General features: G+C 36.2%; 1 protein-coding gene across 1 annotated transcript in view; it reads left to right on the top strand.

Annotated features, from left to right (window-relative positions):
• The first annotated feature begins 1,730 nt into the window (after positions 1-1,730).
• LOC120344922 (uncharacterized) overlaps positions 1,731-17,575 on the top strand; it is a 78,018-nt gene continuing 62,173 nt past the window's right edge. Inside the window, exons 1-3 of the mRNA XM_039414252.2 lie at positions 1,731-1,889; positions 1,969-2,030; positions 12,624-12,748. Coding sequence (XP_039270186.2) covers positions 2,000-2,030; positions 12,624-12,748 — 156 coding nt within the window. The 5' untranslated portion in view covers positions 1,731-1,889; positions 1,969-1,999. The remainder of the gene's footprint in view (positions 1,890-1,968; positions 2,031-12,623; positions 12,749-17,575) is intronic.

Genomic DNA, 17,575 nt, shown 5'->3' with positions numbered 1-17,575 from the left:
CGTACTGGTGTAATTTTTGGATGGCATAGACAGGTGAGGGTTAGAAATAACATATGCAAAATTCGTTATGCTACACCCACTGGCAGTATCTGTGGTACTAAACTATACTAGACCCGGCACGATACAACTTCGTCTCATATAAAGGTCTCGTGCCGTAATACCTGGGTATTGTTGTAACATACAGATTGTATCACAAGTCATAAAAATAAGACAGCATAAGCCTGATGGCTTCAGGCTTATGTGTAAGTCATTCTAAAAATGTATACGGTACGGTACCGGTACCCTACCTACTGCCCTAATTATCGATTTTCCAGTGATTTATATCATTTGGCTTTACGGTTTCAGAAATGTAGCTCATAGTTATAGGAATGTAGCCTATCTCTATTTTTCATAGATGCATCAAAATACAGATATATATTTCTGTATTTCCACATCTGCAAACTTTACATGCATTGGATAGATTATTTACCAGATTTGTAGTTATTTAAGGCATACCTTCGCTGTCTTTCATACATCTTGGCTATGTTTTCGTTTCAGATTTTTCATCTATACAGTGCTATATTTTGCTTTATGTCTTTTTTCATCTTGAATGCAAGGCATGTACAATCATGATAAATATTGAACAAAGCAAGAAACATAACTTAATCCTAGTGAAGCACAAACATTCGTTGCTGTTTTGTTTGTGAATTCATTAGACTTTGATTCTAATGGTAAAAGCATCTGGTTCCTAAGCCCCAGCTATCGCTTTTCGTTCAGCTATGGTTTCTCTCACCTCATTTTCAGCATTTACTGGTAGTCCATTGTTCATATTTTTGGCCTTTTGTAGAGGCTCCATGCTGAATATTTTAAGTCTTCCTTGTTCATGATGAAGCTGAACTTTAAATTCGGTATTCATGCAGATGCACTGATACGGTCATGTTTTGCAAAGCTATCTTGAAATTAGCCAGATGTCAAAATAGCATTCCTAATTATGAGCTCATACATGTTTTATTCGCCTATGCTTCATAGTCATGTGTGGAACCGTGTTGCATATCAAGAGAGATTTTTAAAATTGAAGAAAATATATAACGTCTTCTCCCTAGACTTGTTTCATTGGTAATTGTATAGTCATATTCAAAATTTGCAAAGATTTTTGAAACTTGAAGGAAAACGTAGCATCTAATCAACTTATTTTGGCATCATTTTTATTCAAGTTTTATTGAAGTCTGGTTGTTGATTTTAGAATTTTCTTTTATTGTATTCCTCAAGTATTCTGGGTTTAAAATTAGTTGTATAGGCTATATACTGTTATATTGTTCTGTTGTATTGTGAGTCATAGTATGCATACTATGTCCCTTATTTAATGCCACAAGCTTGACCATTAAACTGACCAACATAATAAGTGTTTTGAAAGTGAATGTTCAAATTATATTGAATAATCAGATACAGTTCTTTTAATAAGTTGGTAATAATTTTGTTTTGGAATTCACTCAGCTTTCTTTGAAGCAAAGGTTAGAATACAAGTTTACAATGTGCTGAATTTGTAATGGGATTAATGAATTATCTTGTTTTGAACATCCGGCTTCTAAACCTCAAACTGCACTGTCTGACTGTATTCTATGGCCTGTGTAATCAGTAAAAGTAGGCCTACAAGGTCTTCGTCTGTAGATTTTAGTAAGATTACTTTACTTTAGGTATTTTAATTCAGTAAGAAGACAAATTCATGATGCTATTTCTGTTTATATTCAGTATATATAAAGTATTATCATAGATTTACTCGAATCATCCTCACTCGTCATCTTCTAGAGTTGATTTGTAAATAAGATAAAGATATGCTGTTTGATTTCAGCTTTACTGCAACAAAAGAGGGATTTTAAACGGAATTTTGCATCAGAAATTTCTTCATTTAGGTGAGTTTTATTGAGTTTTCAGTATAGGAAACATCTGGCTATTTTTTAGTATGTTAAATATATATTAACTGTTTTTCAGTATTATGTGCTACAATACAATTTGACTACTGATGGAGATACAAGGCTGGATCAATGTCTGTGGTGAGATCAAGTTTTAATAATTGAACTGTGGACCCAATGTAAATAAGTAGTATGTGACAAACACTTCCTGGAAATTACAACATGGTCGTTAGAGAGCTTTTTATTCTTAATATTTATAAGGTTTGGCAATGGTCTGTGACTGTATCGAAAGGTCATATGACGCTTCTGATAAGGGAATTAGTGAGGGAAACCATTCTGGTTCGTTTCATAGCTTATTACCTGACTGCTTATACTTTGGGTGCCAACCATAGACATAGACATTTATAATATATACCTCATGTTTATTTGGATGCTAAGGATTCCACTCCAATCTCCCTTATACTTCTCTCCAGAATTTGGCTGCATGGATGAATTCAGTCAGTTCTAAATTGCCCTTCTTAATTTATTATATTTTGGCAAGGAATCTAGCCAGTATGTTGATCTGAACCCGCATTAGTCGAGCGCAGCCCCACACAGGGTGGGTAAACTTTGGCCGAGCGGAAAGATTTCAGTTATTTTGAGGCTTTTTTCCAGGTATATGGTCGCCATGGAAATCCCTATCTAGATTCGGCCTAATAATAGTTGACAATTAGGGTTCCATCCTTCACACCAGTGAATTTAGTTTTACATTGAGATGTTTTCTTCATTATTTCAAAATTTCTCTGTCAGTGTTCAATAATCTAATTTAGGGTACGCATTGATTAAAAAATTGTATGTGTATGTTGACACAAATATCTAATACTTTCAACAAATGTCGTCCATTGCCTGGTTTATATGTTGCAAATCATGCTGGTATTAGGACCGTTAGTGGACTTTGTAAACTGAGCAAATCGATTATATTCTAGCTTTGCTCTCAGTGACAACATGCATGTATAGAGCCATAATCACTATATTATGGCATGCTGATTGCTGATGCTGTTTTCTGAAAAACAGCGATTTATAGCCATATGCAAAAGGGACATATGACAATGATAAGTAGTGCTCTGTGTTTTGTCTAATATCAATCTGTCTGTCGCTAATCGCAGTTTTGATAGTATCAAGGAGTTATCATTTTCTTTAGTTCTGCTTCTCTTATGCAGGGTAGCTTTCAATAGATAACTTTTGATCAAGATACCAAGAATAGTGAACTTCTCGGAAATATTAATTGAGACCAAGTAAAAACATTTGCTTCATGACATATTCTGAAATCAGAAATAATTGAGAAATGAGTGTCTAGGATAGGATAGGATAGGATTTACATATTTATCCCGGGGGAGAGGAAAGCCGATAAGACGGCTTATCCATATGGCGAACCACGGCCTCTCGTCCGGTTACCATTCCAAGTCGGGTATGGGATTAGATTTACTGTATTGTTTGTTTTCGGAAGCATGGACTCACTGTCTCCTCACTTTTTGAACTCGCATCAAGGCGCTTCATTTTGAATATCGACTAATCCCACTTTGAATTTAACACGCCAAAGGAAACCATTCGGATTTCCGATGAGGTGGCAAATACGTTTATATACAAGTATGGCATCTGGGACATATAGAATTATCCAAAATAGCAATATTACAATTCATTTCACTACTGCATATCGTAATACAATGACTATTCACGTCAGATAAAGATCGTTAAATGGAAAACGGCGAAATACGCGATAAGAGACGAGGAAAAACGCAATGCCAGTATTCAATTATTTATTGCCCCAAATTGAAAAGTTTCATCTCCAAGAATACAGTATATGGCAAATGGAACTAAAAGTACCCAAACAATGTGAGAGCGACGTCAATATTTGCCATTTTAACCAACTTGTCCGCAGCTGGCAGTGTCATATAAATCGATAATCGCGAGGTTTTGATATTATTAGCCAATCTACATTTTCGAGCTTCCAATTAGCGAAGTTCAAGTGGTTTGCCGTCATTTACATTAACTCGTTGGTCTGATAATAAGTACATTTTGTGTTTCATATTGAAATCGAATTAACGCTTATTGCTTTAATGGTGTTTATTCAAGAAGTATCATTTATGATTACTTCGTTATCTGGTTTCATGTACCATGTGTCTGATCAAACAATTTACTTGTCCAGACGTGTAATAATAATGGCAGAAAATTACCCTAGACTTCGAATTGGGTGGTGTCCGTGTGGCTTGTTATTTTCTTTGGTTTAATAAGTAATACGCACCTTTCGACTTACAGGTTATCTCGATCTATGACCCCTATTTGAATAACCTTAATATTTACTTAGGTGCTTGTAAGATTTGTACATTACTTCGGATGTTTTGTAACAGATGTATCATGTACCAACCAAACGCGCCCCACATAGAACAAACAGCCTGCGACAGGAACGGGGCTGGAAATACATATTTTGGGGAGACAAAAATGTTGAAATATATTATTACGAAAAAATAGAGTACTCCCGTAGAGTATGTGTACCGGTTAGGGTTAGGCCCTAATTTCATTCCCCGTTTTTTCTTATTTTAGTTCTATTATAACTACGAGTTCGGGGGACTGTTTGTGTTAGCCAAGTGAATGCCCATAGTCTTCCGTCCCTTTACACAACTTGATGTGAAGTAGACGAACAAAATTAGTTACCTCCATATTGGTACGCATACTCTCGAAGTGCCAAAAAGAGTCTATAACCATACACTTATTATACAAATGGGACAGTAAATTGGAATCAGGTTCACTTTATTAAAGCGCTACAAAATAACGTAGTTTAGTCAAGTACGCTATATTATTTTTTATTACAATTTGACAAGTTTCGAGATTTCTCATTGATGGAAGACGAGAATATTTATGGTCATGAACAGATTTCAACGCCTTTTTTTTCTTCATGTTTTTCTAATATTCAAATGCAATGTCAGGACTCAGGACCCCCATTTAAGTCGTATTTACTATAAACAGGCTTAAAGTGTAGCTAGTACTAGAAAAATTCAATCAATCAGAATTAACTGTCAGATATATCGTTACTGTCAACACATCCAACGCCTAACATTTAACACTGAACCTGGCTTTGAGAAGATATTTTATCCTCATGAACTTTGCCAAGTTTTTGTGGTTTTGAAGTTATCTGTGTATTATGTGTGAACCCAATCTAAATGGCACGTACCAATAATTTATCATGTTCGGCCAATAATACATTGACGACAAGTACAATCACCGCGCAGACCGCGACACAAAGTTGTACGTGTTGTAGCTATAAAGGTCACAGACGTTGTTGATTAGCAATACGGTATTGAACTTTGTGTGGTTACGATGAATGCATTATCTGTTCGTCGTAATTCATCCAATTCATATAAAGTGAATCATAATCTTTTCTCTAGAAAAATTGTTTATCTGCAACTTTGTCTTCTTGGGCTTATCGTTTTCGTGCTTTTTGTGAGTATGAATGAATATGGTACGTGAAAATTGGCCGCAAAAGTTTCTGGATGAGCTGGAGTCAAAAGTTAATAGCAACAAAAAGAGAGAGTCACATTCTATGTAATTAACGCTTTGTATAGTTGTTATTTTTTTGTCTCACTGACTGAATTCGCGTTTGAGTGACCTCCAAAATGATACAATATAAAGTAAATTGTTTGCATCAAAAAAATTCGTATTTCATTCTTTCGAATGCAAATTTAAATAAATTTTGTGTCGAACGCAAGATAGTGGGACCCCAATTAACAGATCATGGACAGAATGTCCACCGTAAACGTAAGCGTGAACTAGTGAAAATTGAGTCGCAGTTTTTACCACTCCTGCCACGAACGAACCGCGGCGTCTCTTGCCATGGTTTTATGACGCTATTCAGTAATCAGTATTACCGGTATATTCACAAAGTCATGTACCAGATTTTAGTTTATCATGCAAGACCCCAAATCCATCAAAACTGTATCCATAGGAAAACTGTTCCAACTTACTTACCCAACATTTACCATTAAGTCACCACCAGGGGCAGCCTTGGTTACGGCAGCAAAATTTTACCCGCCATTGGTTTTCAAATTGCTGCCGTGGTACCGGCATCTCGCTAATGGTTTGTTGCAGCCAAAAAGTCAGTCGCCGTGTTTTGCCAATAGCGGCCATGGTTTGAAAATCCCGCCATGGTTTTGCGGCAGCTTCAGACGCCACAAAATACTTGAAACTGCTCTTCCGAAAATTGATCATCGGTGAATCTCAGTATGGGCGTAATCAATAAATGTGGGTGGGGCTAAGGCATTACGTAATGGAATGAAGCGTTTCATATGAATGCTCATTCATTATTTCTTCGCTGAAACTCAAATTGTCAGAGTTTGTTACCGACTTTATATTCTGCGTGAATCTCCTGATTTACACAATGTTTTAAAATTGTTGCCCTAATGTATTCGTGTTGTGTTGGCGACGTCATGAATTCGAAACGATTTGTTTATCCAGATGTATTCCTGCTAGGAATGATTGTCGTCATTTATTTACGTTCTCGAAAGTTGCGCGTGGGTCGTCCTTTGTCCACCAAGGCCTAGATTAGTCTGCCAAAAGCGGGGTAATTCTGCTCTTTTATTATTCGATTGTCGTTTGAATTGGATCATTGCTGTATGTTGGTTTAAGCCTCTTTTATTGGCCCTAAGCTGTCGATTAGTGGTGCCCTCGAAAATTTTCATATATTTTGCTTGTTTTCCGGAGACTTTAGGAGGAATCGCTTGTATTAGCGTTAGTAAGGTCGATATGTTAGGAGTAAAATCGAAATAACTTCAGTTTATGATTGTGAATTTGATAAAATCATCAACCAAATATTTTTTTTCAAGATGAGACGCTCAATCTATTTTCATTCATTAGCGCCACCTATGATGATAAACACCTTTTTAATTGATTCCCACTATCCAGATATCAGTCCTGATTCTGAGATTAAAATTGATGGTTGTTTGAGTCCAGGGCACGGCCTCGGCCGACAGTACGAGATAAACTTGAACATTTTTTGAACTACCGTACCTGTATTACTATCCAACTTGCTTTTGATTAATCCTATAGAGTTTTCTGAAATAGGTTTAGTGTTATTGTTCGACCGATTTTCCTCTACAATAAATGGGACTGGGTAATAGGCAATTTCCAAATGAGTAATGAACAAAAATTCCTCTTTTGTATTGCATGCCAACTCAAATTTCAATTAGTATCTTTGGTGGCCTCTTGTAACATGTTACACGATTACTTAGTTTAATCTTATCGAGACATGTTTACGACAGAATTTTTCTCTAATCTCTACCTATTAAATTACTGAATGTCGAGACACATCGTCGTTTTGTCTTGTTTTTATCGCATCAGCACAAATTTGGTTCTTCCCTGGTACCAATCCGTGCTTACTATAACTTTGGCCATCGTAGTCAAGGTTGGGTATAAACATGTGCATATATATTTCGATAAGTTAATGCGCTAAGGTTAATCCCTCCACTTGTTTTTGGCTGAAAATCTCTTGGCTTATCGTAGGTTTTAATACAATTAGGTCGAAAGTTTAAATGTAGTTCGTTTAAAACTTGAACTCGGTACTATTTTAGAAGTGAAAGGCGCATTCATGCAAGGACGTTCAGTGAATAGAATTTCACCAAATTCGTAGTTCGTAATTTTGTGAGAATCAGTATATTCATATATTTCGATAATTCAAACGGAATCCGTTTTATTAGTCGCTTTTTCTGAAATTGTATTAACTTATGTACATTGTACAACATATTTTTCTGTGTTTTTTGATCTCACTTCAATAGTTTTGCCTTAAATTCGATAATATATTACTCGAAATTCAGAGTCATCAAAAAGGTTTATGCGCCTTATCTGTTTTTATATATATTGATATATCACCTTTTTTACCAAGGTCAATTCGATAACCTTACGACCTACGTTTGAATCATTTCATTCTTTCAATATAGCGATGGAAACTTTTATTTCAGTCAAGACAATTAGCACTGTCCGTGTATGTTACTTCACCACTCATAGTCATATTAGGGAGTGCCAAGATTATCACGGGAACCATTCTAATCAGTAACAAGACATTGTCTGTAAAATACCGTGACTGTAAGATAGAGTAATATGGCTGCCCTTCAACAAGACTTGGGCCTAAATTTGTAGTGTTTCATTATCAAATTTTATAGACCAATACTAGGAGCTAGGAAGGATGTTATGTGCTCGAAACATCTAGTTATCTTCACTCCTCACGCCATAGTAAATCCACATCAAAATAAGTGATATTTAATAGTAAGGAAAATGAACGATTTTGCCATTCAACATTTTTATATGGTAGTTGCGAGTAGGTGAGTTCTATCTACTGCTTTCAATCGTCTATCGTCGCTGACTCGCTGAAAGATTTTATTTGACAAAAATATCAGAAATTTTACCGATTCTTTAAAGCACTTTTCTCATTGGTTCGTGAGACCGCTAAAAGTTCTTGATATCTTATCAAATATTCCTTGCAAATGACGACATTGAATATTATTGAGAATGGCGCCACTGAAAACTGAATTCACGCGAGGACATTACGATTAGTCTCACAATGTCATAGGTTGTTAATTTTCGAATGTAGTTAGCGTTATGAACGCCAAAAAAAGCGTATGGGAAACAAAATAAATGGCTCTTCTGGCATTATCCCATATGTTTTTACATTTTTTATGATCGATATACATCCCAGCTATCTCAAACACAATCTGTTCTGAGCGTTTGTCTAGCGTCGAACATAATATGATACGATATTATGCGTGTGAACTGTACAAATGGTCACAAAATAAGGTGTTGTTTTCAAACTCGCTATATCTCTGGGGATTGCATTCCGGATTGTGGTTATTTAGGCTGTCAAACTTTAACAGAACAAATTTAGGCCTAACCATCTCTGCTTAGCTAATAATTTTACAAGGAGACTACATAATTTTATAGGCGATTTTGGAATAGTATCCAAATATCGCTGGCACTGCTTCAACAGGCCAATCCATCAATTTTGACTGAAAGCGCGCCTACAAAGATCGCGTTGATTAATCTTCTGATTATTAAACAGGGTTTGAGAATAGTTTTCTCAAGGTTGTTATTGACGCATGTTAATCATGTAAGTTACTCCCGGTGTTATAATAATCCACCTTGTTGTTTATTTTGTGTTAAACATTATTTACGCACATGGCTATGTCCCGTTGCCGAACTTTTTGTTGTTCACGCCTCTCTTTGTTTTAAACCTACAATAATCGACAGCTGAGAACCTGTCATCGACAGAACGGGTTTTCCAGTAATAAAACCAGTGATTTTGAAATTCGAAGTTTTGCTTGATCGAATGGAGCATTTTTTAGATATTGACCATCCTTCTTCTTACGTTACTTTGGGTTGTTTTCAGATTCCCTACCCATAAAAGCATATGACTGACTGTCTAATCAGCAATGAATTGATAAAAACTTGTTATGAACACCTCTTTCAAGCATCAGGAACATACTAAACAGTGAAAAAACGTAAAAATAACATCAAAAACCTCGCAAAAACGTTCAAAAAGAGAAGCTTACCACTAACATACCTATTAGGCGTGATGATGAACTATTTTCCTCATGCATAAAAGTATCAAATTAAATTTTTATTTCACTCATTTTTGTGTCGCCGTCTCGATAAAGTCAGTTAACCAGCCGACGACAATGTTTTTTGTTCGCTCATATCGATATTTGATTTGTTATGCTGGGGGTGGTAAAGCAAACACTTACATCGCTAATGTTCAACCTGACGTAGTGATGAAGGCTGTGGTACAAGCGAATTGAAATTACACAAAGAGGCTTACGACTAACATACCTATTGGCGTATTGGGTGTGATGGTGAATCAAACTATAAACAACATGGAAACTTCACATCCATGCTTTTTATTATCACTGGTATGATATGGCTTTCAGTTCAATGTCATGAACTAGCACCCATTTTAATGCCAAGTAAATTTTCTAGACAATAATAAAATTTATATGAATAGGAAATAACAACAACCTCGTCTCCACAGGCATTTAGAAATAGGATATGTGGATACAAACGCTCATTTATCTTACGATGTGGCGAATGGTCATAACTCATAATGCCTAAATACATTTCAAAGTCGAGTGAACTATATACATATATAATTTCCAAGAAATACTAATTTCAGTCATAGTTTCCTCAATCTCGGAGCCAATTTTGTATATTACTTGCAAATTGAGTAAAATTTTCTGCATCGGACCTTGAAAGACAATTGAATTTCTCAAGATTACTCTAACATGATACACTAATTTGGTTAAACGCGGGGACAAAGGAGAAAGGGCCTATCGTATTCCACTAGTTAAAAGGCGGAAATTTGACTGAATTTTTCATACTCTCATACTGTTTTGGTAGTTCTCTTCAGCGTAATTCATGTTATCTCATGTGAGTATCTGGGTGTCTTCATCAAATATAAAAATTCAATTATTATTATATAATTTATCTTTACATTCTCTTCATCTTGGGTCAAGAACTGCTAAGTAGATGTAATGTGTTTACATTGAGTAATTTTTTATGGTGGTTTGGGTGAGATAAACGTTCATTACCATATAATAATTCTATTTATCTTGTCTGGCGCCATACTATACACTCCCATATTTCGTGCTTGACTAACCAAGGTATATTTATTTCATTCCGTATTTTGGAAGCGGTAAAGTTAACTTGCATTTTACGTTATTAATAAATGATAGTATCGTTCATATCAGTGATATGAAATACGTTTTAAATAATATACTCTGACATTTGAAATTACCTTTCTATTTATAATCGTTTTTAAAATATCGATTCGCCAGAGTATGTTTGCAAGAAGTGTGAATCATATGTTGTTGAAGAACTGAACAATAGGTAAATCGTCTTATTCAATCATAATCGATCATAGGCGTAGGTTTAAAAGTACGCTTGTTTATAAACTGAGAATGTTTGTTGCGAAGGATAAATTTTATTTAAAAAAAGTCGTCATCATAGATTGTTATCAAAATTAGAGTCTCATTGTGCGATACATTCGTTTAATTTAAGTTTTCTGAATTTCAATTTTGCAAACCATCAGGGGAGAACTCTGGTCTCACGAATCAAATAGAGCTTGAATGAATCTACAATTAACCATGGCAGTCTTCTACGCTGGTGGTAATGTTTTCATGTGTACTATATGTTAATTTGGCATTTAAATTTCATCATAGAACTACTAATTGCATTCTTATCGCCAATTGTCTCTCAGTAACTAACGGTAGCACCACAATTCACTTGAATAATTGATTATCAAAATACAGAGAAGCGAGGTTTAACAAATTAACACGGAACCATCTGCTTCTATCTTGTACTCCTTTCTTGATTAGATCGCGATTTTGTTGTTTTATTGATGGGATGGTATTGAGAAAATGAATTGACGTGTTTCTCTTTTCGAAACGGTGGTCCTACTAACGATTCATTTCGGATTTCGCGCGCCTACCTTTTGCAAACTAAGGAGAACACCGACTTGGCATTGAGATGTATCTCATAAATGCCGTATCCCACTTATCTCATTTGTGTGAATCTCATTTCATGTGAATATTATAACCTTCTAACAAGGTAATATATTTATGCTAATATCGAACATTGCGTGAACCCCACTTCATATGCTTATTTTGCCCATTTGCCCCACAATATATATGTACTCAAACTCAGAACAATGGGGCAAGTGTGGAAAAATGGGACAGGTGTGGGCAAAGGGAGACACGATATCTTTGAAGCGCCGCACATAAAATACCTTTTTTTTTAATAATTCAGCTCGGTGACCGTACATTTGAACCCACGTACATTTGAACCCATGTCTATATCCGCGGGTTCAATCAATATGCGGGTGCTGAAACCCATGGGTTAGGGTTAGTATGGGTTCAACTATCCGTACAACAAAAAAATTTCCATAGGTGCAATAGTATGCAGGTGCAATTGTCATGGGTTCAAATGTACGTGGGTTCAAATGTAATGGAACCATTCAGCTCATCCAAATTCGCAGACGTGAGAATACAGTAACATTGTTTATCTTCGTCTGTCAATTTCATTACCAAAAGCGAATTCTGTATCGTTAAAGCGCCATAATCTAAAATAGGAAGCTTTCATAACTGTTAAACCTGTGTCTTAAATCATTTCACGTTATTGTTGCGCAGATGTATCGGTACCCTCTTCAAATTTTGAGTATATAATGATATAATGTGATATTTCTATATCAAAGTACATTCAAAGTAAAATTCCTCAACTGAATTAGGTCATATTATAGAAATGGACTGATTAATATGGATGTAGCATGAAGTCGTATTGTTTGTAAACAAACGATGAAGATCTTTTATCTGTGTAAACGATAGATTTCACTTTCGATGTCCGATCTTATCTGGACGTTGTCGGGCGTGTCATATAAAATCCAGTGTAAATATTCTGTATTTTATTTTGTTTATCGATTTCCTAAAAAATTATTAAGCGCATTTTATAGATTTTCTCGAGCTGACCATAAATCGAATTTTCAAATGAAGATTATTTCCGCTTGTCTGTACAGTGCAGACGAAGTCTTTGATGTGGGTTCGTCATATTTTTATTGTTGATCAAGAATGATCACATACAAATATGTTCTTGATAGAACATAAAATGCGATGGATTTTGAGGTTAAAATCGAATGATTTTTTACCATAAGTTTTTTTTCCTTTCTAGATATTCGAGGAATTCCCGCTCACCAGCTGTCGTGTGGTCAAGCTGCTCCTACCGTATGGAACGAAAAATATTGCGCCTTGTTCAGTGGAAGATTATGGATGCTTGAACCAGAGCTGCTCGACAAGGTAAATGAAGGAAAACTGTTATTTCAACCTGGTCAAATTCAGACTATTTTTGCATATTCACACCATGTTTTCATATAGGGTCTCAACAACTGTAACAATAATATGCTACTCAGTGAAATTTCTAATTGCCAAGTTAGAACGGGTCCGGCCGAGGCCGGAAAAAGTCGGTTTCCGAGAGTCTTGATACAAAAAATGCCTTTTCTGCCCTCACCCCCTCCTCCCTGGGTACTCCCATGGGTCTACCAATCAGATTACCGTTGCAAGAATGAAGATAAATGAAATTCTAGTCCATTTATTTATTTGATATTTAATTATTCCGCCTAGTCCTGTAGCTCCGGTGGTATTAAATTATTTTGTTTTATTTGACCTACGAGGTGCGGCTAAAAAGAAACGAGACTGACGTCACAGATTGCGCAACACGATTAACCATTGGTAATCAACACTTTTACAGTGTGGTGTAATATGTGTTCTTTGTTCAACAGCTTTTTTGACACAATATCGCAATTATTTTTGCTCTTTAGGAGCCATAGGTGAATGTGATTAATTGCTTGTTGAAAAAAAAATTGCCGTGCGAGATCTGATTGAGTTTTTTGGCGATAGGGGGTTCAATTGCAGAATGACGATTGAGCAATGAATTAACATTAAATTTTGTGTCAAACTTGGAAAAACGGCGACTGCGACTTTGAAGAAATTGTGTGATGTTTATGGAGATTCTTCCATGTCCAGAACAAGAGTTTTTGAATGGCACAAGCGATTTGTGGGATGCAGGGAGGATGTGGAGGATGATTCGAAGTCAGGAAGGCCTTGCACTTCCACAACTGATACCAACATCGAAAAGGTATCAGTTGTGAGTTCAGTTGTGAAAGGCAGTTGATTCGCAGCGACCGTCGCTCAACAATTCGCGTCATTGCGAAGTTGGAAAAGACAAAAAAAAACGGTTCGCACCAGTTTGGTTGACACTTTTGGCTTGTGAAAGGTGAGTGCCAAAATGGTGCCAAGGCTGTTGACTGAGGAGCAGAAAGCTCAACGATTAAATGTTGCCCAGTTGACATGCATTTTTCCAAGTTTGACACAAAATTTAATGTTAATTCATTGCTCAATCGTCATTCTGCAATTGAACCCCCTATCGCCAAAAAACTCAATCAGATCTCGCACGGCAATTTTTTTTCAACAAGCAATTAATCACATTCACCTATGGCTCCTAAAGAGCAAAAATAATTGCGATATTGTGTCAAAAAAGCTGTTGAACAAAGAACACATATTACACCACACTGTAAAAGTGTTGATTACCAATGGTTAATCGTGTTGCGCAATCTGTGACGTCAGTCTCGTTTCTTTTTAGCCGCACCTCGTATATAAAAAAAAAACATTTTAATTGCCTTTCTCCATGGCATATAACCGGATGTGAAGTTGTGTCCGCTTTTGACATGTTAAATTATTAATATAAAAAATGCCCATTATTCAATATTTTCTTCACCATCGATTTTTACGTTATGCGTCCTGTCCAAGTGTCGCGATTGACGGCCGAAGTGTATTCTGCAATTTCATTTCTCCGATTTCATTTGTACCTTATTTGTCAACACCGGCTTAGGGTAAATTCATGTGACGGTCAATTCAATTACGCTATCGATTTAAATTATTACAAACATTCCTAATTGCTAAAGTGGGATTCGTTTGAGCGTAAGCTACAAACAAAAATTTGTGAATTCACTCGTTTTTTATGTCATTTGATGTACTATAATAATGTGCCCTATCGGAGGTCAAATTTCGCGTACTTTTACACATGGTGGCGTACTCGAGTCGCTATGTATAGGCTTTTATATGCAAACAGCCCGGTGTGGTTTTAGTTGTTATCAGTCACGCACAAGAGATTTATTTCTAGATCTTATTCGTCGTCTCATCGACCTTGTCGCGCTGTGCTCGTTTAAATTTCAGTGATGTATTCCATTCCTGTGCTTAAGGTTAGAGTAAACGTCCTTCCGTAGGATTGACACCGTCTGGGTTCACTATGAATCGCCCTTTTTATGCCACACGAAATACTAAATTTTAAACTAGATAGCGAGTGGAGAACGCCGACTTATCGATCTGCGGTTTCGATTCCTCCGCTCTGACTCAGTAGCGACACCGCGTGTCCCATCACTAATTAGTTGATAACTCGCTAATTTTACGACATCCTCCAAAATCAATAGGCTTCTAGTCCGAGATATGATGAATGCACATGCAAAATTTGGAGCAGATTCAACCTCGCTTACGTGAGATATCGCGTAACATACGAAAGTGTCTAACAGACAAGTAGGCCTACCTATCAACATACTTACCGATCGAGATCGATAAGTAATAATTAGAAATTCACCACGTGTTGCAGCCAATAAACTGGATAAGATATCCCGGACACGACCCGTCATTACTAGAACGAAACTACATAAATTTTGACTCGGTGTATATATTTTGATGGTGGCATTTCGGCATCAGATCTTACATTAAAAATTATATGGGGATATGTAAATTCATGTGTAATTTGGCTATAAGTTTAGGATATCCTTATATATTGACACTAGCTGTAGTTGTATTTTAACTATAGAACCAAGACCTCTCTACACAGAACACCATTCAAATGGAACAGGAACCATTTATCCCTCCCTATTAGAATACTGGTCAAGTTACCCTTCACGACGCCATCTAAGTTTACGATATGTGCACGTACATCCGGAAACAACAAACAGTTTTTCAACACCAAATGCAGTTTTTACGTTACTGTATCACGAGCAAATGTTTTTTTCTTCAGTCATGCACGTCATCTCCTGCGAGAGCGTGATATAGTATTTTTATTTCATCATGCCAACGTGTAAGAAAACTAGTTATCATTATCACTAGTTATCATGGGCCCTTGTAAACACCATATCTAATTTTACTACACGCGATATGATCAAGTGGTTTTGTCGGCTTTCCTCTCCCGTGGAATAGGTAGGAGAACTCCGTCTTATGCTCGCGCAATTTGTATTGCGCGTTACTACACATTTCAATAACTTCAAAATGCTCGTAAATTTACCGTGCACTATTGTTTTTAAAGTACCGTATTGCGCATCAGCAATTTGAATTTCACCCGTAGTAGGAAATTACCGAAACGGAAGATGAATAACAAGAAACTTCCTATCGCGTTCTAGCGGAACGTAATCACGTGATGTGAATATGATTTTGCAAAATGACGGGTTTTAAAAATATATCTTCATTTGTATGTTTCATGTATTATTTTGTATTACGATTAGGATATAAAAAAAATATCTTCATTTGTATGTTTCATGTATTATTTTGTATTACGATTAGGATATAAAAAAATATCTTCATTTGTATATTTCATGTATTATTTTGTAGTATGATTAGGATAATATTACAAACCAGAATATGGGTCGGAGACCGAAGACTTATCGATCGAAAGTTAGGGGATCCCAATACTCCACAGTGACACCACGTGTCTCATCACTAATTAGTTAATAACTCGCTAATTATACGACATAATCAATAGGCTTCTGATCCAAGATATGATGAATGTACATGCAAAATTTGGCGCAGTTTTCACCCGCTTTCGTGAGATATCGCGCGTATCTAACAGACAAACAAACAGACAAATACCTATCAACATACTTACCGATAAAGATCGATAAGTAACGATCTCTCAGATTGTGTTGCACTCTGTGTGCATCTTTTCCTAGACAAAATTGTGATTCCGATTATTTTCATCTTTTTCGGACCTTTTACTCAGCAACTGTAGTTTTATCCGATTTCCAAACCGATTTTCTATTTTATCTTCAAATTGAATAGTGTGCAAAGTGAGCCCTAAACTAAACAAGGTTCTATGTTTTGAGACCAGTCTTGGAATTAGTTTCCACATGACAAACTGATAATTTATTCAACGTTTATGGCGTGTTTTTTTATTCAAAACAATAGAAGCGGCAAACTTTGCAGTATTGTTAATTCAATTTAGGCCTACGTGCTGCGTAAATAAGCCTACGTGCTGATAGAGCCTTCCAAATGCAGTGTTGCGTTTGTTTTTGCGATAAGTCACGGGAAGCGGGAAACATAGAACCTAGAAATAGTGTGCAAATTTCAATGCCCACTGTTTTCCATTGTTTAGTTAACTGGAACTCCCTTGTTACATCAAGTTAGTTAGTGTCGAGTTATAGACCTTCATAGGCGAATTCTTCCATCGTCATATCTGTTCTTCCACATTCAAAATAAGATTTTCTACTGTGATTTAAAATATCGATTGGCATGTAATAATAGTTTATATTATGCATCATTTAGAAAGGTTGATTATACCATAGATTACAGTACGTCTTTTGACAATAGCTTATCCTTCGTGTTTGCGCATGTTGGCGATATTATAATATTTGTGATGGCTGCGATTTGGTGGTTATATTGTTGTCCAGGGCTGTATATATATATCAGGTTCAAGTTCAACCAACACAGAACGGAACATTTTTCAGTTATTTCATAAGCACAATACATATCAGAGGCTGCTTGTCCGAGGCTTTGTTCGAAGCCCAGCCATTGTACGCCCGATAAAAAGTTGAATAACATTACCATTGGTCGCACACGGCAATGTTCAGGAGTCTTGTTGCACACTTGCACAATTATCCTGGCTGAAATATATTTCGTGTTTGTGTTGGTGTGTAGCAACTAGCAAGACTCTTGAATCACTTAGAAAAGTAATCGTCACTCTTGCTACAGCATCCATGCATTATATTCATGCGGATCCACCGGCATAAAAGCACAGAAACTCAATCGATAGCATAAATTATTTCATGTTTATGCTTCTGGGACCAGTCC

This window comes from Styela clava, chromosome 5 (assembly GCF_964204865.1).
Source record: "Styela clava chromosome 5, kaStyClav1.hap1.2, whole genome shotgun sequence".
Classification (NCBI taxonomy): Eukaryota; Metazoa; Chordata; class Ascidiacea; order Stolidobranchia; family Styelidae; genus Styela; species Styela clava.
Note: the sequence above shows the minus strand (reverse complement) of the source record. Positions and strands in the feature narration are given on the sequence as shown.